The sequence below is a fragment of the Mesoplodon bidens genome (assembly GCF_964165515.1).
Source record: "Mesoplodon bidens genome assembly, chromosome: 1".
In the NCBI taxonomy this organism is placed as follows: domain Eukaryota; kingdom Metazoa; phylum Chordata; class Mammalia; order Artiodactyla; family Ziphiidae; genus Mesoplodon; species Mesoplodon bidens.
The window spans coordinates 170,428,054-170,455,980 of record NC_138176.1 but is presented as its reverse complement, the minus strand read 5'-3'; the positions used below and the strand labels follow the sequence as shown (position 1 = coordinate 170,455,980).

Genomic DNA, 27,927 nt, shown 5'->3' with positions numbered 1-27,927 from the left:
CAGGAATAAAGATGCAGATGTAGAGAATGGACTTGAGGACATGGGGAGGGGGAAGGGTAACCTGGGACGAAGTGAGAGAGTGGCATGGACATATATACACTACCAAGTGTAAAATAGATAACTAGTGGGAAGCAGCCACATAGCACAGGGAGATCAGCTTGGTGCTTTGTGTCCACCTAGAGGGGTGGGATAGGGAGGGCGGGAGGGAGACGCAAGAGGGAGGGGATATGGGGTTATATATATACATATAGCTGATTCACTTTGTTATACAGAAGAAATTAACACACCATTGTAAAGCAATTATACTCCAATGAAGATGTTAAAAAAAAAAGAATACCCTGTATCAGTTTGAAGCCAGATACTATTAGATGAAATCACCATTTTTGTAGGTCAAAAATGGTCGAATGTCATCAGTTTCATAGGGTTCAACTTAATAGATGTACAGACAGCAAACTATTGTAGATAAATCTTTAAAACCTAGTGTTGAGTGATAAAAGAAATAGAATGGAACAGCATAATACCATGTCTGTAAGTTAAAAAAAAACAATAGCCACAGTAGATATTTAACAATAATACATGCATATACAGAGACATTTAGCAAAGCACTGGATTGGTACTTCTTTGGAAGAAGAGAAGGAGTAGGTTGGGAGGTAAAGGGGAAAACCCACCCAACTAATAATAACATTTACTAACATTTACCTGGTAATCACCACGTGCCTGGCACTGCTTTAAGCAGCTCATATATGAACTCATTTACTCCTCACAGCACCCCGATGATAAAGGTACTATCATTGTTGCCACTTTACTGATGAGGAAACTAAGCTCAGAGAGGTTAAGTAACTTGCCCAAGGCCACTGAGCTTGTAAACATCAGAGCCAGGATTTGGACCCAAGCAGTTTGGACTCCAGTTTTGGAGATCAAATCTGGAGTCCAATAAAATGGATATAGTTCAGAGGGATGTAGATGGACCCAACAGATCTGAAGAAGCAAACTCCCCTTTTACCTAAACCCTACACCCATTCCATGCCCAGGAAATCTCTGCTGTTTCTTTCTCATCTTGCTTCTCTGGGACTCAAAGGACCTACCTCAGACACTGGCCATCCTACAGGCACAGTGGCCAAGGAGTTAGGAGGGACAGACCCTGTCCCTAAACTGACTCAACCTGGAGTGATGGGATGTACCACCTACAGGACAAAATGACCGACTGGCTGCTCCCTGAGAAGTGGCTTTGGCATTAGTATGCTAAGGTAGCAGCTAAGGGCTTTGGATCTGATAGATCTGAGTTCAAATTCTAACTCCAAGTTCAACTGCCTGTGGGACCACAACAAATCACTTCTGTAAATTGACGTTCAAAGAGAAGGCAGTGCTTACTTAGCACAATGACTGGCACATAGTAAATGCTCAGTAAATTACTACTGTTCCCAAGTTCATTCACATCACCTAGGAGAAGTGACTGCTTTTCACTGCACCTTCTTGAAAGAAGGGTACTTGGGAAGAGCAGAGAGGAGCCTGTGTCATCCCATTTACCTGATTAGTCTGCTTGTTCCACTGTTATCCATCTTTCTGTACTCCGCCCTTCCTTCAAACCTTATCTTCCCACTTACCGCCTCTGGAAGCCTTCCCTGACCACTCAACTTGCCCCTTCTACTGAGCTGATGGGAGCAGGTTGGTCACTCCCTTTCCTTTTCTCATGGGAGGTTCATGCTCACCAACCAGATCAGCTTCCATTTGCTCTCTGACCCACTGTCCCCCACCCTGTGCCCAGGACCGTGTCCCCTCTGGTCTATGGCTGCCTGATTGGCTCGGGGTCCACAAGCATCTGCCTTCTTATCTTCATTCTCTTCCTCCCCATCATGGTGATCATGGAATCCCCTGGAATCCACATGTCCACCAGGCCCCTAGGACATGAGCCTCTGAACCCTGGAGGCCTGCTTGGGCCCCATCCACATTCCCCTGGGAACCTAGAAAGCAGCCATCCTTTCCTAAGGGGCTCATGTGTGCCTGAGCAGCTGCCAGGGGCCTTCACCTAAGTAATCCATCCTCAGGATGACATTGCAAGGGAGGGATGGCCTTCTCATTTCACCCCATGAGACCATGGAAGCTGACCGGGTGTGGCGTGCCTGGGATTGCCCAAGTCACATGTGGCATGGCCACCCTTATCTCACATCCAGGACCTTTCTGTCACACCCCAGCCACCTCCACCCAGAGGTGACCATCTAACATCCATGTTTCTACCATGAAATCCATCCCCCTCCTTATTTTTCCGGGGAGCCAAAGGCTATACCAACCGCCTTTCCTCCGTGGCCCTTGTGACTCAGAACAGCTAATTGGGGCTTGGCTGGTGTTCAGCCTGGCCCTGGGCAGCCTCCCTGTGATTAGCACTGGTGTTCCTTGGCTCCAAGAGTGAAGTCTTCTGCTTGGCTCCACTTGGGAGAGGAGGGAGGTTCGCACAGTGTGCGCTCAGCAGGGAGAAGGGACCGGCCTGCGGGGAGAGCAGAAGACAGAAAGCCACTGTGACCGCACTCCTCTTGCAGTGTAATGAGGATGTCAGTGGAATCTCTCCCAAGGATGTCATGCCAGGCCCTCTACAGAGGTTGTATCTTATGCTGACAACAAGCTCTATCAGTGTCCCCATTACACAGAGGAGGAAACAGACTCAGAAAGGTTATGTAACATTTAAGGTCATGCTAGACCAAGAAATGGCAGGTCTATGTGAGTCTGAAGTCCACGTGCTTTCCACGGGCCACCGTGCCCAGTTGGGTCTTCATGAGAACCCTGTCATGTACAGACCTTGCCTATGCTGTTCCCATTTTATGGGTGGGTAAACTGAGACCAAGAGAGTTCAAGAAACTCAAGGTCATATGGTTGGAGAAGTGGTAGACACTGAACTGGCTCCTGGTCCAGTCCTTATTCTGTCTACTGTACATAGAACTTTCCCATCCATGCTGGGAAGCCCCCCAATTCTGGGCAGTAGGAGTGTAACTAGGAGAGGAGAGGAGATAGTGTTGCCCTGGGCTGACATGAGAAACAGGTGGGAGGGGAGGCTGGGTTGTTGGAGGTCAAGAAGGCCCAAGCTGCAGAAAGTCTTGGAAGCAGGTAGACTTGGTGTGTTGGGCAGGAGGGAGAGATGTAGGGTCTTCCAGGAGGAGTGAAGTGCTGACCTGGTATCTTAAAATGCCCCACTTGTGCAGCCCGCCCCGTGGCCTGCCCCTCAGCCCAGGGCCCCCCACCCCCGCCACCGCCCAAGGCTCCCTCCCTCACCGGTTGAGGACATTCGGCCGCTGAGATCAGGTCTTTGTTTGAAGGACAGGTAATTAATCCCACAAAGTAATCCCAGCACACCCTGGCGGATTTATGGAGATCGCCTCTGTCCCAGGAACTCTGCCTTATCATCTTTCATTTCCCAGGCAAAGCGAGTGACTTGTTATATCACAGGCTTCATGCCAATAGGAATTTCATGTAGGGGTGTTCTCCAGGTGGAGGGAGATTGATAACGCGGGCCGGGGGCAAGAGCCTGTGGCGGTGCTGGGGTCAGGGAGGGAGGGGAGCAGAACAGGCACTATCGTGCTTTCGCCTGTCCCCTTGCCGGTCTCTGTCTTTCTCCCAACATCAGGGGCCCAGATACCATCCAGTCCAACCCTCCCAAGTCACAGGTGAGAAAACCAAGGCCCAGAGCAGCGAGGGAGGGACCTGATTCCCAGGCTCGCTCTTTCAGCTACTCTGCCCTAGCTCTCCCCACCCACCACTCCCCACATGCCCTTCCCTGAAGCTGCCACAGGTGCAGGAAAATGTCACTCCATCACCGGGGGCAGCTCCTCAAAACCCCCACGATGGACCTTGGAGCCTGCCTCCCTAGGGGGCTTTTATGGTGAGGAAGGGAGCAGAGGTTGGCATTCCTGGCAGCTCACGCCCCAGGCAAAGAAGGGTCAGTAGAGCAAGGAATGGGGACCTGGTCCTGGAGGTCAGGGTAGTCGCTTCTGGTCTATCGGCTCTGCCTCTAGCTTGCTGGGCAATGTGAAGGTCCTTGTCCCTTTTTGTAACACGAAGAGTTGGGGCTCATTGGATTATTCATAAATATTTATCCAACCCCTCTCATGCATCAGCTCTGGGGACACAGCCATGAACAAGAGAGATAAAGCTGTTGCCCTCACGGATCTTATAGTTTAGTGAGAAAGACAGAAAATAAACAATCAAACAGATGAATGCACAAGATCATTTTAGAGAGTGACAAGGGCTTACAAGAAAATAAAACAGGGGATGGAGGTATGATGGAGAATGAGCTGCAGCCACTTAGCTGGGGTGGTGACTTTTTTGATACGGTGACATTTGAGAGGGACCTGAGCAACAGTGGAGGAGACAACCACGTGGAGCTGTGCAGGAAGTGAGTTCCAGGCAGAGGAAACAGCATGTGCAAAGGCCCTGAGACAACAATAAGCTGTGTATATTTAAGAAGCAGAAAACTGGAAAAAGAGGTTTGATGAGGCTTCAGTGTAGTGGAGAGTCGAGGATTAGGAGAAGAAAGTGCGGTCAGAGAGCTGGACAGGGGCTGATCATTTAGGGGCTTGCAGACCAGGCCGAGGAGTTGGGGTTATTCCATTTGCACTGGGAAGACACTGCAGTGGAGTAACTTGATCTGCCTCAGGCTTTTGAAAGATGTGCTGGCTGGAGAATGGGCTGGAGAGGGGGCAAGAGGAGAAGCAGGGAGACCAGCTGGAAGCCCACTGGGGTGGCCAGGTGAAAGATAATCTGGAGGGTTCGTCATGAGAACCATCTCGGCTGCATCCATCTGTCTGTCCAGCCACTCACACCTCTTCCATACCACCCCAGCTTCTTCGGCAGCCCTTCTTCCTTGGGAGGGCCTGGTCACTGTTCTGAGCCCCCCGGGCCTCGTCTGCTCTTCCCTACCCCAGCTCACCCCTCCTGCATCTTCCCACAACTCTCTAGACAAAGCTCTCTCAGGGGCCGGCCTCAGAGCCGCTCTGCCCACACCCCCCACTGCATCCATGCTCCCCCACTCCACCCTCAGAGCAGGTGGGCAGGCTACAGGCACCCCAGAAGGGAAGGGAGGACCTTGTCACCGCCCAGAGAAGGGGGGACAGCGTGGCAGCATGCAGGACCGCCCTCGCCAACTTGGCAGCCCCTTGTCGACAGGAACCAAGCCTGATGGGGCTGGCTCCGTCCTGACGCTCACACCCAGCTCTCGGTAATTAAAGCCATAAGTCATCTTCGGACGGGGGAGCTGCAGGCTGGGGCTGCCACAGCTGGCATTGCTGGGAGGGAGAGTGGGCACATCTGGGCAGAGGTTGGAGGGGGCCGAAAGTCAAAGACTGCCCTCCGTCTGGCCTGGGATGAAGGGTGTTTGGGCTCTGAGGCTCTGCTTGGTGCCAGGGGCAGTGCCAGGAGCTTCCTTCACAAACAAAGGTTTACTTCCTCTTTTCCATGGGCCCTGAGAGTCTCAAGCTTGCAAAACATCCCCAAAAGATGCCATCTGTCTTCAGCTGGATCCTTTGCTTCCCCTCCCCTCCCCCAGAAGTATCCATTCACAGAGCTTGGAGTGGGGGGGTACCATAGGGTACCCATCCCTTCAGCTGTGCTGGGAGCATCCCAGAGAAACTACCCTCCTGCCAAGGAAGTAGGAGTCTATAGCCCAAGCTAGCCCCTCTAATCAAGAAGGACCCCAGGCCATGCATCCTGAGGGTGGCCCAGTGGGAAGTACCCTGAACTCTGATCTGTGGCCTTTCTATTTCAAAAAAGTGATCAAAGGCCTCGCACAGATTTTGGTGGCTGATCATCCTCCCTAGCTAAAAAGGCAAGGACATCTCTCTTTTTCCTGTTTCTTGCTTGCTCAGCAGAAGTTTCTGCCTGTCTGAGCCAAGGGAACGGAAATGTCTCGGGACACCCCTCCCTGGGCTCACTGGGCTCACTCATCAAGCATTCTGAACATCCACTTGGTGTGGCGCGTGGGACCAGGGCCTGGAGACATAATGAGACATCTGGGGCTGATGCTCATGCTGGGAGGATGAGGGCATTCTGGAAGCCAGGCTGCCAGGATGAAATGGTCACCCACCCCACTCACCCCACGCACCACACACACACGCGCGCGTGCGCGTGCATGCGCCAGTCCAGGACCCCTGGCCTTCATCAGAGAAGCAGGGCCAGGATCACTGGCAAATTTGAAATATTAAATATTTAGAAAAGTACGGAAACTGACATAACATGCCTCCATATATTCATCACCCAGATAACATTTATTGACACTTTACCGTATTTACTTCTGATCTTTTTTTCTTCTTTTAGCTCTTAAGAAATGGAACTTGACAGGTATTGTTAAAAGGACCTTTTCTTTCATTTTCAGTGATCTCGGAGGCTGGGTCTCTGAGGAGCAAGGGTTAACACCTCTAACCCTAACATCAGCCTCAGAAATGGCCCCCAACTTGCATATGGTCTGTCTTGGGTGACATTAAGGAATCATCAGCTTTGTTTCATGTGATAGTGGCATGTCTGTCTACATTGAAGTCCTTATCAGAGACATATACAGTATTTAAGAGTGAACTGGAATTGGCTCTAATAACTCCAGTGCCGGGGGGGAGGGGTGAGTTTAAAAGAAGGAAAATTGGCAAAATGTTGAAAATTGTTGACTCTGGGTGATGGGTACACAGGGCTTCGTTGTGCTCTTTTCTCTACATTGTTTATCTTTGAAATTTTCCATAATAGGAAGTTTTTTTTTTTTCAGTATGGTCCCAAAGCTGCTAGGGGACCCACCCCTGGTCTGGGATCCACATCCAACTGTGTCCTGGACGGGCCCCCAGACTTGAGCCAGACTTGAGGTTGACCCGTCTGGTGCCAGCTCTGCCTCTAACTTGCTGTGTGATGTTAGCCAAGTTACTCACCATCTCTGACCCTCAGTTCTGCAGGGGGAGAAGAAGTTTGAACCTGCTGGGCTCTAAAGCATCTTCCATCTCTGATACTGGACACATCTACCGTGCATGCTCAGAGAGCCCACTGGAGGGCAGTGGGTTTCCCATACCACTCCTCAAGAGAGCCTTTGCAAAAAGGATTCTGTAGCCAAATAAGTAGGAAAGACGCTGCATCACAACATCCTTGTCCTGGCAAGTTACAAGCCACATTAGCCCATTAAAGGCTCTCACAAGTCCTGCAGCAAAGATGCCTGTTCAGCATTTCCCAAATGTATTTGACCACAGAACTTTTAAAAAGTTGGCCTTTCCTATACCCCAGGCGTCAGAGTTCCCGGGGACACCCTCCGGGAAACCCCAACCTTCCAGTTTTCACAATGGGAGCTCCTGCCCTGAAGGATGAATTTGCCATTTTTTCATGATGATTCTGATTCATATTCAGTAGAACACAATATTTGTGTTCCACATTGTCAAGTGGGTTTTATACTTAAGTAAATCTGTAGTTTTCCCCCCTGCCCCCCTCATCATTCCCTGATCAGAAACATCTGCTTTGATGTCACATTCTGAGTCACTGACCAGATGCTGGAAAACCCTCTGACATCAGGAAACTGGGCCTGGCACAATCTGGAGCTTTCCTGGTGGGGCCTTCTAGAAGCAATGATTCTAGGGAGGAGTAGGAGAGAAAACACAGGCTTTGCCATCAAATGCTGTAGGTTCAAATTTCAGCTCAACCACTTACCAGCCATGTGACTTGGGACAAATTTTTTTTACCTCTCACCTCAGTTTAGTAATCAATGAGGATTAAGCTGCAAAGGATGTGTCGAGTGCTGAGTTTCCTTCCTTCTCCAAAAGAATTTATATCAACTAATATTTACTGAGCACTTACTATGTGCTGAACTAAATAGATGCATTACCTGCTTTCGTCTTCCCATCAGCTCCATGAGACAACTATTACCCCTCCTCTTTAACAGCCAAGGAAACTAAAACCCAGAGAGGGTAGGTAACTTGCCCACAGTCACACAGCTTATGAGGAATGTTGCTGAGATTTTAGCCCTGGTCCTAGGCACTACAACATCTGCCCTTTTCAAAAAGATCTGACCCAGATGAAAAAATATTGATCCTCTGAACACCTTACCTTACCTGCCTGGTCAGCACTTATTGGTCTTCGGGTAACCCAGATGGTATGTCAGGCCGTGCATCCTTGGCTAAGCGCTCATAGACAACCAGGGACTCCTAAAACTGAAAGAGTCTGTGGGGACTTCCAGGTTCCCTGAATCCCCAAGCCCCCAACCCCATCCCTCAGGGCCCCTTTTGGGGGTCATGGGGGTGCCGAGTGTGCTGGACTCCAGCATATCCCCCTCATCTGCTTCAGCCAGGGCAGCTAGCTCTGGTATTGGTTGTTTTATATACTGGGATTCTGTGGAAGATTTTGTCTGATTAAAGGATTTGCTACTAAAACAAAGAAATTTGAAAACCGCTGCCATAGAAAAGCCCCCTCTTTTTTAAACAGGAGAGGACCCTGAGGCCCAGAGAGGTAAAGTAACTTGCCCGGGATCACCAGCTATCCTCCTGAGCCCAGGCAGACCTCCCTCCTCTCTTCAGGACTCAGCAGGGACCAGATTGAGGGGGGCTTCTCAGCCCTCAGGGAGCCCCTCAAGGTCAGTTGTCGGGGCTGCTTCTGCCAGTTGGTAGCCAGTTTCTATGAAGATAACTGTGTCTGAGGCTGGCTCCCTGAACCTCGTCCGACCACATCTATTTCTGGGCCGCGGAGCCCTGACGGAGCACAATTTGATTCATAAATTACCCAGCTCAAGGTGTGTGTGATGGGCTCTCCTTCCCAGATTTGAAAGTCATTCACTCCAGAACTTGCGGCACTTGGGGCCGAAGGAGGGGCAGCTGTGGGATCAGCACTCAGAGAAGGAAAGTGACAGGGGAGCTGAGGGGACTTGGGGATTCAGGGAGCATTGCTCTGTGCCAGCTCCGTGCTTGTCGTCTCATTGAATCCTCCCAGCCACCACAGGAGGCACCTTCTACTATTATCATCCCTATTTGGCAGGTGAGGACACTGAGGCTCATAGAGGTGAGGTCACTTGCCCAAAGTCACGTGGCTGGAAGTAGCAGAGCTAGGATTCGAACTCAGGGCTCTCCGATGCCGACACTTTTTCCAGTCACGATGATGGCAAGACAAGGAACTGAACGAGCAGCGTTTAGAGGAAGAGGTTAGACCCTGGGAAATAGGATTGGAAGGGAAGGTTCAGGAGTGCCGAGCCTCCTCTTCCACCAAGTTCAGTGTGCACCGACAGCTGGCATGGCACCCCACCCTGCCCCTCTTCGCCAGTCTTTCTTGTCTAACATCATTCAATTCCAGGCACTGCTTAGTTCCACCTGCCCCAGGCACCAGGTTCACTATTCTTGACACATACCCAGCATAGGCTCAGTACTTTACAGTTTGTAAAGCATTTTCTGGTCCCTTATCCCACTGAACCTCCAAATAGCCAAGTGAATAGGACAGGTATTCTCACCCCCAGTGAGGAAACTGAGGCTCAGAGAGGACCACAAGCCCACAAGCATGCATCTAGTCAGGTCCTTTATGAGTTCTTCAGTCAGCTTCTTTATATATATGCTTTGTCCTTCCCCCAGGGGTGGCCAGTCTTCCCCCTTAGATGGTGGGTTCCCTGGGGGCATCACCCGCCCCCACCCCGTGCCTCATTAGAGAGGCCTTATAGGGTGGTAGGTGGTCTCTGGTGCCCCACTCTCCAAGAAGCCCCATCCCCTGGGCCTGCCTTTCCCATGTCTCAATGCTGGATCCGTGCAGGGGTGCTGGAGGTGGGGGTGATGGCCTCACCAGGATGACAGCACATACCCGCCTTCGTGCTTCCTTCTCCTTGGGCTTCTGATCACTGTCCTCTTTGTTTTCTTAAGAAAACCCTCCTCCTTCCCCCCTCGCACTCCCGCTTTGGGACAAGGCCTTTCAGATCATCAAATATCAAACGCTTCTTATGCACAGGCTGAGATGGCTTTATCAGAGCCTGTAAATCTCCCAGAGCCCTGACACTCTCTTGAATGCCAAGCCTCAGGTGAATTATGTGGGCCAGTCCGGGGACCCAGTGCACCTCAGCGCCCACTCTTGGCCCAAGGAGGGGCTCCTGCTGAGGCTGGGCCTGGGTGTCCTGGGCCCACCTGCCCGGGGTCCTAGAGGTAACCAGCCTCCAGTCAAGTGAGCAAGTCAGCCTTTTTTTCCCTTCTCCTCACCTTGTTCTTCTCCTGGCCAGTCTCTGGCTCCCAGAGCCAAGGGAGCACCAGCTCCACCCAGGAGAGACCACGGCAGCTAGGAGGGCCATTTGAGACCCAAAAGACCCAGGTTCTAATGCCAGCCTGGTCACTAAGAAACCAGGTGTTCTTGGACATGTTACTTCCCTGACTGAGCCTCAGTTAACTCGTCTGATAGCAGTGCTGGCCTTGCAGGGTGTCTTGAGAATCCAGTGAGCTCAGAATTGCTCTGCCAATGGGCAGAAGCATTCATCTTCCCTGTCTCTTGGGGGCAGCCTGGTGTGTGAACTAAGCCTCCAGGCTCTGGAGTTAAGCAGACTTGAACCCTGGTTCTGCCACTTACTGATAGTATGACTTTAGGCAAATCACCTAATTTCTCTGTGCCTTGATTTTCTCACCTGTAAAATGGGTATAACAATGATGATGATGATGATGGTGATGATGATGATGATGATGCCACCTGGCATGTGGAGTTGCCGTGACGAGTAATTGACCAATACATGGGAAGTGCTCAGAACCCATAATAAGTGGCCCTGGTTACTGCTCCTTTACTCACTGCCATCACCCAGTCCATGCTGTCATCACCAACAGGGCTTCCTGCCTCCAGGGCCTCCCCACAGCTGTGGACAAAAATCCAAACTACTTCCCCGGCATTCAAGGGTCCTACCTTCTGGCATCAGCCACTTCTGACACCACTTCATGTGAACTCCACTTGTCCCACTGGCTCCCCACTTTGGAAGTGATTGTCCCCTCCAGCCCTTTGCTCAGAATGCCCTCCCCCTCTCCATACTGACCCAAATCCAGCCCTCTAAGGCCTGGTGGAGGATCCCCTGCCCCAGGCACCGTGAGCTTCCTCGCCTAGATCGATGCCACCCGGGCGCAGAGACCTTATCTTTTGCTGTTCAGACTCTCCAGTACCTTGCAAACTCCTCTTTGAGTAAATCCCTTCCTTCATCCATCTGAGGTAGTAGTGACCATGGTGGGAAAGGTCCCTGTCCTCAGGGAGATTAAATTCAGCAAATTATTGTCAGTCATGGTGGTAACCCAGGTAGACAAAGAATTACTCATTAAAGTGAATCCGTTTCCGACTCAGCCCACATCTAGCACCAACTTAGAGCACATAGACACACATCATCAAATATTGGGGGGTTTTTGGTGGTAAATATACATAACATAAAATTTACTACTTTAGGGCCTCCCTGGTGGCGCAGTGGTTGAGAGTCCGCCTGCCGATGCAGGGGATACGGGTTCGTGCCCCGGTCCGGGAGGATCCCATATGCCGCGGAGCAGCTGGGCCCGTGAGCCATGGCCGCTGAGCCTGTGCATCCGGAGCCTGTGCTCCGCAACGGGAGAGGCCACAACAGTGAGAGGCCCACGTACCGCAAAAAAAAAAAAAAAAAAAAAAAAAAAAAAAAAAAATTTACTACTTTAAAGTGGCATTACATATACTCACAATGTTGTACACCCATCATCACTATCGAGTTCTAGAACTTTGGGGGTTACTCTTTAAGGTACTATATTAATTCTTTTTACAAGTATAATTCACATAAATCAAAAAGGAAACGTTGGGGCTTCCCTGGTGGCAGAGTGGTTGAGAGTCCACCTGCCAATGCAGGGGACGCGGGTTCGTGCCCCGGTCTGGGAGGATCCCACATGCCGCGGAGCGGCTGGACCCGTGAGCCATGGCCTCTGAGCCTGCGCATCCGGAGCCTGTGCTCCGCAACGGGAGAGGCCACAACAGTAAGAGGCCCGCGCACCGCAAAAAAAAAAGGAATGGCTCTAGAGCAATGGTTCTCAACCAGGAATGATTTTGGCCCCCTCAACCCTCACCGCAGGGAACGTTTGGCAATGGTCTGAAGATTTATTGGTTGTCACAACTGGGAGAAGGGGTGCTACTGGTTTCTAGTGGCTAGAGGGTAAGGATGCTGCTAACCACCCCACAATGCGTGGAGCAGTCTCCCACAGCAAAGAACTGTCCAGCCCAAATGTCATGAGAAGCTGAGGTTGAGAAACACTGCTCTTGCATCACTACTCAGAGGTCATTTTTGTTAACATTTTGTCAACATTTCATTCCTTTTTCTATATATATATATATATATTTTTAAGCAACAACAAAAAAAGTGTCTTATGGAGCTATGCTATTTTATGACTCCTTTGGGGGGAAAATGTCTGAAACATATATCTTTCAAGTCACAAACTTCTCTTTGCAACATTATTTTTAGTGGCTGACCGAATTTCATATCATAACGTAATTAATCCCTATTGTTGGACATTAGGTTGTTCCCAGTTTTCCTTAGTAAACAGCACCACGGTGAAAATCCTGGGAGCTGCACCTGTGGGCACATCCATGATTATTCCCTTTGGAGAAATTCGCCTGGTTACAGAGTAAAGGTTTTTCAGGAAATCAGGAGGTTCTGATCGCTGCCCTGGCCCCTGGCAATGTCTTCCTGATCCCCATTAAAGTGTCGTCAGAGGACCAGGGGCTGCCTCTCCCTATAGGTGGGGAGCTGGATGCTGCTGTAGGTGAGGGGGCCTGGCTTGACCCTTAGCAACTCTAACATAATAGGCTTTACTATCCTTGGCTACTCAGGTTAATGTTTCATAACTTGGAGCCAGATTAGTCAGAGTCCAGTCTGTGGTCTTATTACGAGAGGTGATCATTTATTGGTGTACTTGAGCTTGATGAAAACTGTCGTTCTGGTGAAACGCCTATAAGACAAGCAGACTGCAATTCCCACCTGCTTGTGGGGGGCTCAAAGATCGTCTTTCCCTGACTGGTCGGTAATAACTGTAATTAACAAGAGGCACTCAGCTCAAACAAACATGTCACTGTGGTGGGGTGGGTGTGATAGTCCCAGCTGGAATTGCTGATTGGCTGACTCTTCCTCATAGCCCTGGTGCAGTTATGGTCTCTGTGATGTGTGACATTATAAGTCACCCTGGTACCATTCTGTCCTGTAACCTTCTACACTAGCCTCAGAATGGTGCCCTGACACCCCTGCTGCAGCCCATGCATTGGTCAAAAGCCTTCGTGGAGCACCTACTATGTATCACCAGGGGCACTTGGAGAAACCGGTCCCTGCACTCCCAGGGCTTATATTCCAGTGTGGGGAGACAGACAATAAGCCAACACATTAACAGATGAAAAGAGATGTTCAGAAAGTAGAAGTGGTTTGAAGGAAATAAGACAGGATAAGGGAGAAGAGAGTGATGAGGGTGAGAGTAGGATGGTGGGGTGACTAGAGAGGGCTCCTTTGAGGCCCCCTCAAAGGTCACCAGCACCTTTGAGCTGAGACCTGAATGCAGACAAGGCACCCACAGAGATCTGCAGGGTGAGCATTCCAGGCAGCTTCAGGGAAAGCTTTGGAGAGGGGGTAGGCCTAATCTGCCCCCTCCCTGATGGTCCTTAGGAGGGGCAGCAAGCTCTCAGCCTGCATCTCCTTCTCTGATAGAAAGCCAAGGTAACCCACACCGCTGGTTGCCATATGTTGGTCACAGAGCTGTTCAATGCAGCCCGGCCCAGGTGCCACCCGGGACTTGTCCCCCTTTGTCAGCAGGCAGCTAAGTAACAATTTTTAATTCATAAGATATCTTGCCCAAAGCCCATATCTCAGTCTGACTCCCAATTTTCATTATGCAGTCATACAGTGTGTACCAGTCAGAATTATATGGCTCCACTGGACAGTGATGGAACTGCAGCCCAGTTTGTCCCACTAGCCCAGGCGGCATACACAGCACACACGTTGCTGTTTAACAGCTACGCGTGGTGGGGGGGCAGGGGGAATCCAGGGGCCTCTGGGTAGGACATGAACTCTTTAGCTTAGTGAAAGCTGAGTTCAACTCCTTGTTACACCCCTTGCTCTGACCTAGGACCAGTTATTCTCTGTGCCTTCGTTTTTTCATCTGGAAAATGGGGATAATTGTACCTATCTCATGGGAGCTTTGTGAAATGGAAATATATTGGGCTGGCCAAAAAGTTCACTCACGTTTTTTGTAACATCCTATATAAATATACAAAAAAAAAAAAAAACCTTTGCACAGAGCCAGGCACAATGCATGTTGGATATTGTGGGGAAGGCCCCTCCTGACTCATTCTGGATAAGATGGGCCATAGTTGGGGCTAACCTGGTCCAATTCTTGTATTCAGAAAACAGGCATAGCAGGGAAAGAAGGGACGGGAACCAAGACAGGCACCACCGTAGGTGCTTTACATACATGATCACGCCTGATCCTCACACAGTCCCGTGAGGTGGGAGCTGTTATCCACACTTTACAGATGAGATGAGGGGTTTGGCTCAAAGGAATTCACAATTTGAAGGAGGTCTCACAGCTGGTAACTGGCAGATCTGTTGTTGGTGCTTAGGTGTTTTTTGCATCCTTCGAGTTCACGCACAGTAGGCAGTCTTCACTAGGGTGCTGATGTAACAGACTCCAGGCAGAGACTACAGCTGAAAGAGGGAGCACCAGGGGGAAGGGGGTACATATCCCAGTTCTGCTCACTTCCCTGGGGAGGATGCCTGGCCCTGTGGAGGGCCGGGTAAACGAGTCAGAGACCAGGTGAGGGATCAGGGTCCCACTAGTCCTCTCATCCATTCAGCAACTAGCATTTGAGTGGAATGATAGTTTTGCCCAGAAGACCAACTAGATCATGAGCTCCTCATAAGCATGGCTATTTTTTCTTCTTTTTTCAACCCCATGGCCCAGCATGGCCAGACCCAGAGTATGCCCACACCTAGTGTGTGCTCATTGACCCTTCCTAACCCCTACGGGGGGCGGGGGCAAGAACCTTCAGGCCATCCAACAGATAGGGAATGAGCATTGTTCTGGGTACCATGGGGACGGAAGCATGACACCCTAGCCCTTACCCTCGAGGCGGCGCTGGGTCTCTGGATGTGAGAACCAGGGAGGTCCCACAGCACAGGGCTATTCTGAGGGTGCCAGCCCAGCTCTGGGGCTCAGTGGGGTGAGAGAGGGCGCAACCTCCAGGACTGGCTTCCTGAGGCTGGTGACATTGGTAATGGACCTTAAGAACAGACAGGACCAAGGTGGGAGCCATTGGTTTTCCTTTAACCTGGGGGCAGCAAGAGTGGGTTGCAGTCAGCCCAGCGGAGCAGACAAAGCAATTGAAAGTCATCAGCCTGTGTTCCCACACGCACCATCAGCTACTCACTAAACTGCTTTTCGCCCAGACCCAGCTCCGCCATGGGTCAAGATGCTGCCGGGCGAGATAACAAGGGGACAAGATGTGGGAGTGATGAGATGTGGCAGGGGCCGGGAGGAGGGGCGCCTGGGGAAGGAGAGAGCCTGCTAGCCTTGAAGGAAGGAGGAGGTGGGAGGGTGAGCTCTCAAGGCCCAAAGAGAGAGCCACCCGCCTTCTCTCCAAGTCTGACCGTCTACCCTCACCTTCACACCCTCCAATCTAGTTTCCCTCTCCCTCTGCCTTTGACCATCTATGAAACAGAAGCCCTTTGCTTGACTCTGCTGCGCCCTCTAGCCGCCACTCGGCCTCTCTCCCTGTTTATTACACCAAACTCCGGGCAGCAGCACCTGTACTAACGGTCCCCAGGGCCCCCCTCAGCCACTGTATCTCACAGTCTGACCTCCAGGGGCATCTGAAGATCCAAATGGGGGACCTTCGCCACATCTTCCTTATCCTGAGCCTCTCTTGGCACTGTATGACCCTGTCAACCATCCCTCTCTCAGAACTTCCCCTTTGCCCGCCTCTGGGCACCTGGCTCTATACTGGTTTCCCATCTGCCTCTCTGACCACTGCCTTTCTATCTACATTTTCCTGTGCATCCTCACTGGAGCCATAGGTCTGCCCTAAAGGCTGGCTTGCCAGTGCCTTATATATGTCACCACCTTTGTGCTGACAGCCCCTGTCTTCCCACTCGAGTCCCCATCCACCCCTCGCCTCCAGCTCCTGGAGGGTATCGCCACGTGGACATTCTACTGCTACATAAAACTCTATCATTTTATAAGGAATTTACCTAGAACTTTTCAGAACATAGAGAGTTTCTGTTTTGTTTTGGGTTTTTTTGCGGTACGCGGGTCTCTCACTGCTGTGGCCTCTCCCGTTGCGGAGCACAGGCTCCGGACGCGCAGGCCCAGCGGCCATGGCTCACGGGCCCAGCCGCTCCGCGGCATGTGGGATCTTCCCAGACCAGGGCACGAACACGCGTCCCCTGCATCGGCAGGCGGACTCTCAACCACTGCGCCACCAGGGAAGCCCTGAACATAGAGAGTTTTTAACTAGGACTCCCTCTTGAGAAAAAAGCAACTTATTTGCCACCTCATTCTATGAAGAATGACAATCTCTTATTTGTCTCACCCTGTTCCTTGTCCCTTAGCACCGGGCCAGGTACAGAGTGGGTGCAAACGTGTGTAGGGCAAACGCCTGCAGGGAGAAAAAGAGAGGCGTAAATCTCACTCCAGGCCAGCCACTCACCAGCCATGTGACCTTGAACAAGTTATTTAACTTCTCTGAGCCTGCTTCCTCACATATAACACAGGGTATCTTCTTCTAAAGTTATTGTGAAGACTGAGTAATATAATTGTGCAAACATCTTAGCTCAGTGCCTGGCACAGGGAAGTGTTCAACAAACTGTAGCTACTATTTTTTAATAAACAGGGGAAGGAGGGCTGTGACTTCCCTTCAGCAGCCTTTTGTGCTTCTGCAGACTCGATTCACATCTTCTCAACCTCCCTCTTGCAAATATGAAGAGGTCTCGATGCCTGAAGCTCCTGGAGGATGTGGCTGTCCCACAAGAGAACCAGCAGAGCTAGGAATGACCTGCTTCTTCCCTTGTGTGAACGCTTTAAGTCACCAGTTCCCAGAAGTCTTAGGGTGCCCAAGGTGCAGCCTTACTCCCTGCAAGGACCCCTTCCCTGCCAGGTACATCCCCTAGGACAGCACCTGTCGACCCAGGGAAAGCAGCTGCCCTTCTGCTCAGCAGTGGGGGCTGAACAGGTGAAAGGCATCCCCCAGTGAGCCACCCCCAGCCCCCTGGTCCCCATGGGACTTGGATAAAGAGTGTCTGGGAGGCCAGAGGGCTGACAGGGTGGTATCAGTTTCCAGGATAGCAGAGAAACTTATGTGTATGGTTTCCAAGCCCACGGCCCCCCGGGGGAGGGAGGATGGGGGAGAGGGGTGATAAAGGAGGGAAGCAAGGAAGTGGTGACCCACCCCGAGGCCGGAACCCTGGGTGTGATGCCCTGTGGACCTGAGGGTTTTGTTCTCAGCCTTGGCCTCAGGGCTGCCACCTTGTACATCTGGGCCCTTGGTTGTGAGGCTCTCCTGGCAAGAGGATGGGTTGGTTTAGTGCTCCCGCTGGGCAAAAGCTCTAGGCACAGGCTCCTGGGTGGAGGAGACGGTCCATGGTGCTGTCTTGGTGCAGGACAGGCGGCCAACATTTATTGAGAGGTTCCTATGTGCCAGACACTGTATTAATTCATTTAATCCTCACAACAACACTCTGGGGTGGGTACTATTATTACTCCCATTTTATCGACGAGGAAACTGAGGCCCAGATATGTAACTTGACCAAGGTGACCCAGCTAGCTAGTAGCAGAGCCATGATTGGAACTCAGGGCATAACTGCTTCTCTGTTCCACGTTGCTTTCCTTCAGGGGCCTTAGCTTAGCAAGTTCTTATACACTCAATAGTGTGATTTTATTCTGAATGCAGATCTTTCGTGTGAGACTGAAGACATGAACCTTGCCTGCTTTTCTCTGCTGATTCTCTAGCATTTTGCACAGAGTAGGCGCTTGATATGAACTGGAATGAATGAGTGATCTGATCAGTCAATCAGTCTTTGAATGAGACCTGCCTTGCTTGGGGCACAGGGCTCACCTCCTGTCCCTGCCCAAGCCAGCATCCCAGTGAGTGCTCATGTTGCCATGGTGACAGTAGGAATATCAGAGGCAGTGACTCACTTAGATGGCCTTGTCAGCTCCCTGGGTGTAACCCTTTCTGACCGTTGGTCCTGGCAATTAGTCACTCGTACTTTGCAGGAGGCTGAGAGGTGAACTCTCCACACAGATGTGTGAAATGCACGCACAGGCGTGTATGTGTGTTGGGGGCAGGGTCCTTGAGTTTGAATTTGTACCAGTTGAGGGGTATTTGCCTGCAGGTTGGTTGGAGAAGGTGCCTAGGCTGGGAGAGGGGTATTTTATGTGCTGGGGACAGACTCGGAGTTGGGAATGGGCAGTGTGGCCATGAGTAGGGCAAAGGTGCTGAGTGCGGGACCCAACTGAGTTTGCCAGGGGTGATACCCTTATTTTCCAAACTGAAAACCACAGCACATCGTTCGACAAGAGGCTTCTGGTTTGTGAATGATTTATAGGAAAACACTGGCAAAGATAAAAGTTGAATCACATGTAAACATTGATAGCTTCCTTTATTGGGAAGAATAAATTTATATGAAACTCTGGAATGATGGGATGCCGGACAGGGGCGCTGAGGAGGCGGGGCCCATGCCTGTATGTGTGGTGGGGAAGAGGGTGTGAGAGGCAAGAGGCTGGAGGTCTTGCCTCAGGGCAGCCGTGCAGCTCAGCATTTAGGGGCTCCGAGGACCCAGCCCCTAAAGCACCCTGCGCTGCCCATGCTTCAGCCACCTCAGCACTGATCACCCTGTCACGGGAATACCTGGTTGAGGGCCACATCTTCCACCGGAAGGTGTCCCAGGTACACTGTAGGAGCTCAATAATTGTTTGCTGCATGGATTAGCTAATGATGAGCAGATGAAAGCACATGTCCTCTTGTTTCCCCAGCAGCAGAATTCCTAGCTAAAAAATCTCCTTTATATTCATGCATGTGTATGCCTCCTTGCAATTCTTTCCTCCCCACTACACAAGGGCAGCTGTACAAAAGCCCGCAGGAGGGTACCCAGGCCGCAGGACACAGGCTTAGGAAAGGTGGAGGCTGGAGTGACGTCCCCTCCCTGGCCTGGCCCAGGTCAGAGTCTCCAAAGCCCACACTCTGAGAGTGACGTGAGACCCGGCCGGGCTCTGCTGTCAGCAGCCGTCTCTCCCCTGCCTCAGACAACCTCTGCAGTGGGCTGGGAGTGGACCACCTTGCCGGCCAGCACAGAGGGGCTGAGAACGGCCCCTGCCTCAGAGTCTAAAGTTAGAGAAGGACGTTGTCTCCCCTCTCCTTTTGCCCTAGTTAATCCAAGAGAGGATATAAGCCTGTGTGCGGATCCCTTTAGAGCCGGGGAAGGGGCGGAGCAGGGAGATACAGCAGCTTCCATGGGCGATCCTGGTGTCCACCTTGTGTGTTGGAGGCTTGGATGTTAGTTCCCGCCTATGGAATCCGTGTCCCTCCACCCCCTTCCCCAATCCCGCCTGTCTTCCAGGGTCCAGCTCCAACAACATTTATGAAGTACCTACTTTGTGCCGGGAACCTTTCGAAGCCTGTACCTGTGTATATATTTTTTCTCATTCATCTAATTCTCATAACCCTATGAGATAGATCCATTATTCTCCTCATTTCACAAATGAAGAGACCAGGAAGCAAAGTGGTTAGATAAGTTGCCCAAGGTCACACAGCTAGACAGTGGTGTAAGGAATTAATGTCACCTCCTCCATGAAGCTTTCCTTCTTTGAGCCTTCCTGTGTGTGAACAGCCTCTCCCTGCTGTGAACTGAGATGCTGATTCTTGTGGGTGTCAGAGCTCCCTTACGAGGCTGTCAGTGCTTCAGCGTCAAAAAAATCCTGGCAGAGTGACCTCTGCGTCCCCCACAGCGCCAAGCACAGGGCCTGGCCTTAGGACAACCCGTCCAGGGGACTGCTGAATATGTGAATGAATGGCAGTGAGCGAGCGAGTATTTGAATGAACCAACACACTGGTTAATGAGGAGGAGAGGGGAGTGGAATTGAGGGTTTCCCAGTGAACACACAGCCTGATGAGAAGGGCACAAGGGCAAGTATGGGGGCCCAGGTGGGCTGGAAGCCGCCATCCTTCAGGAGCATGCTTGCCACTGTGTGCCCAGCATTGTCCAGGTACCTTGAGGAACGGTCGTGAAAGCCCCCCATCTTCAGCAGACTCTTAGGCTGGGTGAAAGGAGCACATTAACACACAGGAAGCAACTGGGGAACAAACAGAGCAGCAGCTACTGCCTGTAGGGCCGGAGGGGTAAGTGAGAGAGATTAGGACCATCTTCCCGGAGCAAGAGGAGGAGGGGCTGGCACTGGGTGGGAGGAAGACAGGAGGCAGGAATGGATCTGGGGAACCTGTGGAAGCCACTGTGAGGGCCAGGTACCTGTGGGGCAGCATAAGACAAAGCTGGTGGGTGAGAGAGGGGTGGGGTACATTTGAGCCAGTGCCATTTGTGCGTGATTTTTGCCAGTACTTTAAATACATATTTTAAATTTTAATAAATACTTAAATACTTCTAAAATTGAATTTTGTTTTTAACTTATATTTATCATAAAAGGAAACTTTATATCACTGCCATATAGAAAAGTAGAGTAAAATAGAACAGACTAGAAAGAACAGAATAGAATAGGAAATGACCATAAAAATAAGCACAAGGGAAACAAAACAAGGCTAATGCCTTAGTCCACTGTGGCTGCCATAACAAAATACCACAGACTAGGTGGGTTATACACAGTAGAAATTTGTTTCTCACAGTTCTGGAGGCTGGAAGTCCAAGATGAGGGTGTCAGCACGGTCGGGTGACGGCCCTCCTCCTGGTTCAGGTGGCGCCTTTTTGCTGAATCCTCATATGGTGGAAGGGGCAAGGGAGCTCTGTGGGGTCTCTTTTATAAGAGACAAATCCCGTTCAGGATGGGTTCACCCTCATGACCTAAGCCCAAAAGCCCCACCTGCTAATGCCATCACCTTTGGAGGTTAGGATTTCACCATATGAATTCTGGGGGGGCACAAATATTCAGACATAGCAGTCACTGAGTCCTCACTGGGTACTGCTCCCTTTGAAAGGCTCTGAGCCTGAAGCCTGCTCTCTCTCTGTTAAAAAGGAAAAGAAGCAAGTGTTAGACAGGCTGTTAAAGACATATAAGCACCAAACCAAGACTTTCTCCTTGACTCAGTAAGAGAGCCTTGGGGCAGATTGAATGGGCATAATGTTCTCATCCTGTGATTCAGGGCCATCTGCTGCCTGGGCTATGTGCTCCTTTGTACCCCAGAGTTCTCTGCCCTACTCCTGGAACCAGCTCTCATTTTAAGTTATTGATTAGTCCTTAATGTCCAGAGAGGAGCCCTGGCCCCAGCCCCATGTCCACCTGCCCTGGGCCCCAGTCACACCCTGAATTCTTCTCCCTCTTGCAGGGAATACCAACAGCATCTTTGCCCTGGATTACATCAGCGGGGCGCTGACCTTGAACGGCCTGCTGGACCGGGAGAACCCCCTGTACAGCCATGGCTTCATCCTGACTGTGAAGGTGAGAGTGGGCGCTGGGCAGCTCCATCATGGGTAGAGGGGATTCCCACACTGTGGTGCCAGCCTCCAGCGGTGCCCAGGCGGAGGGTCCAGGAGGTGGGTCACTTCTGTTCCCTTACCCTGCACTGATTCCCGGGGCTTGTGCCCAGGGCCCCTGTCAGGAAGGTCCAACGCTTGTCAGATGTGGGCCTTGTCAGGGGCCCTCTGCTGGGCATTTCTCAGCCCTTATCAAACTGCAGAGGATTGCAACTTTCATCCCCATTTCAGGGGTGAGGAGGCACAAGTGTGTGCACACCCCGTGGTCCTCTCTATTATCCCATGATTTCAAGTTCTAATATAGCCAACTCAGATTCTTAGGTTTACCTCATTTCTGGGGTTTTCTCCCATTTCTAATTCTTGTGGCTTCCCTGGGGCTATTACCTGGTTAGGAAACAGCAATGCAGCGGGCAGGGGTCAGAAGCTGTGGTGGTCCCCACCCCGGAAAGTGTGATGGAGCCATAGCCCCCTGCCCCCTGCAGCCCCCTGCCACTCATGATTGGTTTTAATTAAAATCAATAAGTTGCTGAGGCATTCCCTGGGAAACCCGTTTAGGGTACAGATGCTGCCTGGGCCACAGGGGTCCTCCCCAGCCCCAGCCTTCGATTGAGAGGAGGGGGTGGTACAAAGACTGAGGAGAGGGGCTCTGGGAAGGAGGCCCTTCCATTGGTATGGGAAGGATGGTGCAGCCTGGCCCTTCATTGCTCTCCTTGACCTTGAGAAGGCCTGTGACAGCGATGGATTGATTAGCCCTGACTCGCCCACTGGCTCTGTCCTCTCTACCCAGATGTGCACATGCGGGCCAGCGGGGAAGGGCAAGCTAACACGGCCTTTCTCCCATCCGGAGCCAAGCCCGAGGCCCCCTCCCAGCCTCCCCTCCTGTCTCTGCTCCCTTCCTATGGAGGCAGGCAGTTCCAATAGAGAGAGCTGCTCCCTAGTCCCAGCGCCAACTCACTGTGCAACCCTGAGCTCAGCTTTTCCATCTTTATATAAAATATAAGGATGAGTTCCCACACTTGGCTGTGAATCCAAATCCCCTGGGGAGCTGGTAAAAGATACCTAGTCCTGGGCCTCTTGCCCAGAGATTCTGGTTCAAAAGGTTGGGGTGGGACTGGGAATGGGTATTTTGTGGCCCAAGGACTCTGGCCCAGAGACTGGGTGCCCAGGTGTCTGAGTCCATCTATTTCCAAGTCCAACCCAGACCTTCACGTTGCCTAGCACAGTGTTCAGTCCATAGCAGATGCTGAATTAATTCTCAATTATCTGCTGGCACAAATGTTCTTGGCCTTGGTTTCATCATTTGCCAAATGAATAAAGACTCTCCCTTTGCCCCTAGATGAACCCCTAAATCTATCTTGTCTTCCCCACCCCACCTCATCCCCTTGGTTCTAGAATCCCACTGCCTGAGTTTGATACTTTCTCTGTCTGTGTGTCCTTGTACAAGTTACTTAACCCCTCTGAGCTTCAGTTTCCCCATTGGTAATGGAGATCAGTAAAACAGGGATGCTAATGATAGAATCTTCCTCCTGGGGTTATGGTGAGGATTAGATGGGATAATTCACATAAAGTGCAGTGCCCAGCATTGAGAAAGCCCTGGTAAATGATGCCTTTTATTGTGACTATGGCCACCTTCATCCCTGGGGTGTTTATTCCTCTATCTGCAGGGCACAGAGCTGAATGATGACCGCACCCCATCTGATGCCACAGTGACCACAACCTTCAACATCCTGGTGATTGACATCAATGACAATGCCCCAGAGTTCAACAGCTCCGAGTACAGCGTGGCCATCACTGAGCTGGCACAGGTCGGCTTTGCCCTCCCCCTCTTTATCCAGGTGGTGGACAAGGACGAGGTGAGTCCCAGAACGCATGGCCATCCGGCCCAGCACCCGGCCCGGGCTGTGCAACCCTGGAAGGGATGCCAGAGATCACTGGGCTCCCAGGTCCCCATCTATAAAATAGAAACAAACATGGCTGCAGCCTCCCCTGCTACATTCTGAGGATAAATAAGACTGCAAAAATTAGTAGTCTCTAAACTTTTGGACCAACCCCCCCTACACCCTGTAAAAACTGTTTGAGCACACACCTCCAACGTATAGTTCTATATTCAGAAATGTATATACATGATCATCATACTAACCTAGTATGTACATTTTAAAACATACACACAAAAAATATAAAATTTAAAAGGTAGAGGCTCTTGTATAAATGCTGACTTTGGAAAAGTCTTATTCCTGCTTTGGGGGTAATACTGACCCTGCCTTTTCCTTGCAAGGAGTGTAAGTGCCTTCCAGAGGATCCCAGGCCATACAGAGACTCCAGGGGGTCCAGGACACCTGTATCCCCTTGCCCAAGGGCCAGCCAGGCTGAGGCCAATCTTAAGAGGGAGGGACATGGGCCATGAGTGAGAGAGAGCTCAAGAGGGACAGGAGGGAGGAGGCTCCGGCAGGGCTGCAGCTCCCTTGAGCCTAGCTATGCCCTGTGTCATTAAGCCAAGGACCGGGCCTGGATGGGGCAGCTTCTATGCCTTCAGGACCCTCTCAGCCCGCCTTCAACCCGCCCCTCCCCTCGCCCTACCTCCCTTGCCCGTCAGCAGTCACAACCTTAATAGGATTTCTATTTATTACCGCTGCTCCCCTGGCCCACTCTGCTCAGGAATTCCATTAGGTTTTCCTGCCCGAGGTGTTCTCTGCAATTACTCCTCACATGTGGCCGAACTGGCGTTGCTCCAGGCCTGGTTCCTCTTCACTTCCTGGCCCCTCTCCTGTCTCCTGTCAGCTTCTCTCAACTGGACACAGTCCCCCCAGGGACTCAGGTTCACAAGGGCAAGTTGGCCTGTGTGTGTGTGTGTGTGTGTGTGTGTACGTGCACAGTCACGTTTCTGTTCACGTGTGTACACATATGTACATGCACACATGCCTCCATCTCCTGCTAAGTCTTTCCATACCTATCTGTCTGAGATAATTGAAGTATGTACTGAGCATCTACTGTTGTTTTTTTTTAATTTATTTATTTTTTATTTTTGGCTGCGTTGGGTCTTCGTTGCTGCGGGAGGGCTTTCTCTAGTTGTGGCGAGCGGGGGCTACTCTTCGTTGTGGTGCATGGGCTTCTCATTGCGGTGGCTCCTCTTGTTGTGGAGCATGGGCTCTACGTACGCGGGCTTCAGTAGTTGTGGCACGTGGGCTCAGTTGTGGCTCGCGGGCTTTAGGCGCGTGGGCTTCAGTAGTTGTGGCACACAGGCTTAGTTGCTCCGCAGCATGTGGGATCTTCCCGGACCAGGGATCGAACCCGTGTCCCCTGCATTGGCAGGTGGATTCTTAACCACTGTGCCACCAGGGAAGTCCGCATCTACTGTTTACAAGCAGCTATATTTGGCCACTTCAGGGAGTCCAGGAAGTGGAATCCATGGTCCCTGCCCCATGGGGCCAAATGTGTTTATGCAAATGTAATATGTAATTTTAAAACATATACAATAATGTGGAAAGTTTAAATGGTGGAGACAAACAAGTATAAAAACAGATTCTAACATTTTCTCACACCCCAGTGGATCATCTTATATCCCCTGGGAGTGCAGGTCCCCCTTTGGAGACAGCTGTGTGAATGAGAACCTCAGAAGAAAATCCCATCCTAAGTTTAAGGCTGATAATAATGCCCAAGGGAAGAGAGACACTGGAAGCAGCGTGGGTCCAGGGTCCAGTGACTATAGGCAGTGAGGCTCCAGAGCTCAGCTGAGGAAGGGGGAAGTAGGGGCTGGGAGGATCGGGAAAGACTCTATGGTGAAAGGGGGACTAGGGCTGAGCCTTGGGGTATAAATCAGATGGTGAAAGGGTCCTCAGGAGGGGTGGTGGGGGCCAGGCTGTGGCCCACAGGGAGGACTGGAGGGAGAAACCTGTAAGTAGATGGAGGGAACAGGCAGTAACCCGTGCAACTGATCAGGGATTGTGCAGTGGGCTGCTGGCAAGGTGGGCTGGGACATAGGCCTCGGGGGGCCTTGAATGCCAAGCCAAGGAATCAGCCGAGGCCTGTGTTCAAGGCCAGCCTTGCCATTTATTAGCTCTGTGACCTTGGGTGAGTCACGACCCTTTCTAAGCCTCACTTTGCTCATCTGTATAAAAAAGAAATAAAAAGACAATGTATAAGTCAGTTTCTATCGCAGGAACAAATTAACCCTGAAAGAGCAGTTTATTTCTCACTTGGACTACTTATCCGGCAAGGGTGGGCAGGGAGACCCTCCTCTGTGTGGTCACTCAGGTGTACACTCTGCATGATCGTGGTTGCTGCAGGAAGCAGGAGGCAGCTAAAGGGTTAATCACCAGCTCTTCTACGCTTCGTCCCAGAAGTGTGACTTCTACTCAGGGCCCATCAGCCAGAACTAGTTAGGTGCCCCCACCTCACTGCCTGAAGGCTGGGGAATGTGGGGAAGCAGCTAAATAGTTGTCTCTGCCACAAAGGGTATCAACAAGGTATGTGGAGAGGAGGAGCTCAGATGATACGTGTATAGGACGTAGCATGGTGCCTGCCACACACAAATGTTAACCAGATGGGTCCAGGGACATCACCACCGGCAGGGCCAGAATTCCCAGGGCCCTGCAACTTGTTGAGGGATCTCAAAGTTACTCTGACCTCTTGGGTTTTACCTCAGGCTCCCTTTGTGGGAAGCCTATCTGAAGCATCTGCAGGAATGCTGAGGGGCATCTGGATCCAGCCTGCCCCAGTGACCCCTCCCCACTCGGACACAGCCATCAGCACGCCCACTGTGAACAGGATGCTCAACACCACCAGGGACCACTCAGTTGCTTTCCCCTGGGCTTTGGCCAGTGTCTCTGACAGTAGAGGACTGGCCTCCTTCTCACAGGGTCCCACTTCTCCAGGGCACAATGAGGTGCAGAGAGAGGAGGAGAGGCAGCCCAGGCTATCCCACCCTAAGGTCACCTGGACCATCTTCCTGTCTCCCCATAGGGCAGCACCCAAACCACCCCAGATGTGGTCCTGGGCTGGTGCCTAAGTAAGAGAGAGAGAGAAATTGCTTTCTCAGTTGCCCTGCTCTTTTGTATCTCCCATCTCTTCTCCACTCTCCAAAACTCTGGAGGGATTCAGATCTGGCCAGGTAGATGCTCCCAAAGCCTAGTCTTGGGTGCTGATGGCCAGGTCCCAGGTTCCCAAGGTGGAGTGTTCAGCCACATCACCAACAGGAACAAAAGACAGCAGCCACAGGCACTTGCCGCATTGCCCAAGTGTCCAATGTCTGGGAAAAATCAGAGAACCTCAAAGAGGACTCAAGAGCTGTTGTAAAAGATTTTTTTAAATTGTCATTTTTCCAACCTCTTTCTGAGGGGAGACTCCATCTGTTGGGATTTGTGTCTGGGTTGAAAGTGACTCTGGATTTGCTAGCTATGGCAGGAAAATGTTTATTGAGCAGATTTGGAGAAGGGAAGGGCGCATGAGGAGAGGTCAGATCCCTTTGTTGTAGATTTTCTAGAACATGTGATTCTCCCTTGCACTCATCATGAGTGTGATTTTGCAGTTATTAGTGTGGTGGTCTCAAGAGTACCTGTCTTCCCATTAGGCTAAATGACCCACAGGTAGGAGCAGGTCTGCTTTTGCTCACCAGTGTAACCCAGTGCTTCATACTCTGCCTGGCACTTGGGGGGCACGCAGAAGTTTATTTTTGTTGAGTTAAAAACATGATTAAATGATAAAAGAAGCGATGAGGTGGCCCAGGGCTTTATCCAAACTAGATCATCAGTCAGTACCCTTATGCTGAAGCCTAAATCCGGCTGAGTTTATGTAGGAAGGTGACCTCAAAGGTCCACTGTGGGGCAGTAGAGGGTGCTGATGGAAAACAGGAAGGGAAAGAGGAAGCAGTTTAACCTCTCAGTCAGCCCTTTGTGGCAGTCTTTCCTAATAAGGATGCTAATCTAATTCACAAAGCCTAGATAATGCCTGCCATCCCTTCCACATCCAAGATTCTACTCAGCCTCTCACTGAACCTCAGGCTCTGCCAGACACTTCAAGACAACAAAGGTGCATGAAAGAGGCCCTTTCTCTGTCCCAAGGACTGCATCCCTTTTGTCAAGTCTCGCTGAGTAATTTCTTCCTCTTTGCCCGGCTATAGAAAACTTAACAGAAGCCAGAGGAGAAAGGGACAGGGTGGGCTGAAGCCAACAACCATCCATTTGTACTGACAGTTGAGATGCAAATAGATGGTTGTAATGCAAATCACATCAAAAGAATCTCAAGGCAAAGGCCCCAGGAGTCAGCCTTGGTATGGGAGCTCATCTCTGAGTTTCAAATGAAAGGCCTCG

General features: G+C 51.1%; 1 protein-coding gene across 1 annotated transcript in view; it reads left to right on the top strand.

Moving 5' to 3' along the window:
- LOC308628990 (cadherin-23-like) overlaps positions 1–27,927 on the top strand; it is a gene marked incomplete at its 5' end in the record, with an annotated part of 201,076 nt that overhangs the window by 151,772 nt on the left and 21,377 nt on the right. The window contains 2 exons of the mRNA XM_081256434.1: positions 21,475–21,587; positions 23,287–23,523. Coding sequence (XP_081112560.1) covers positions 21,475–21,587; positions 23,287–23,523 — 350 coding nt within the window. The remainder of the gene's footprint in view (positions 1–21,474; positions 21,588–23,286; positions 23,524–27,927) is intronic.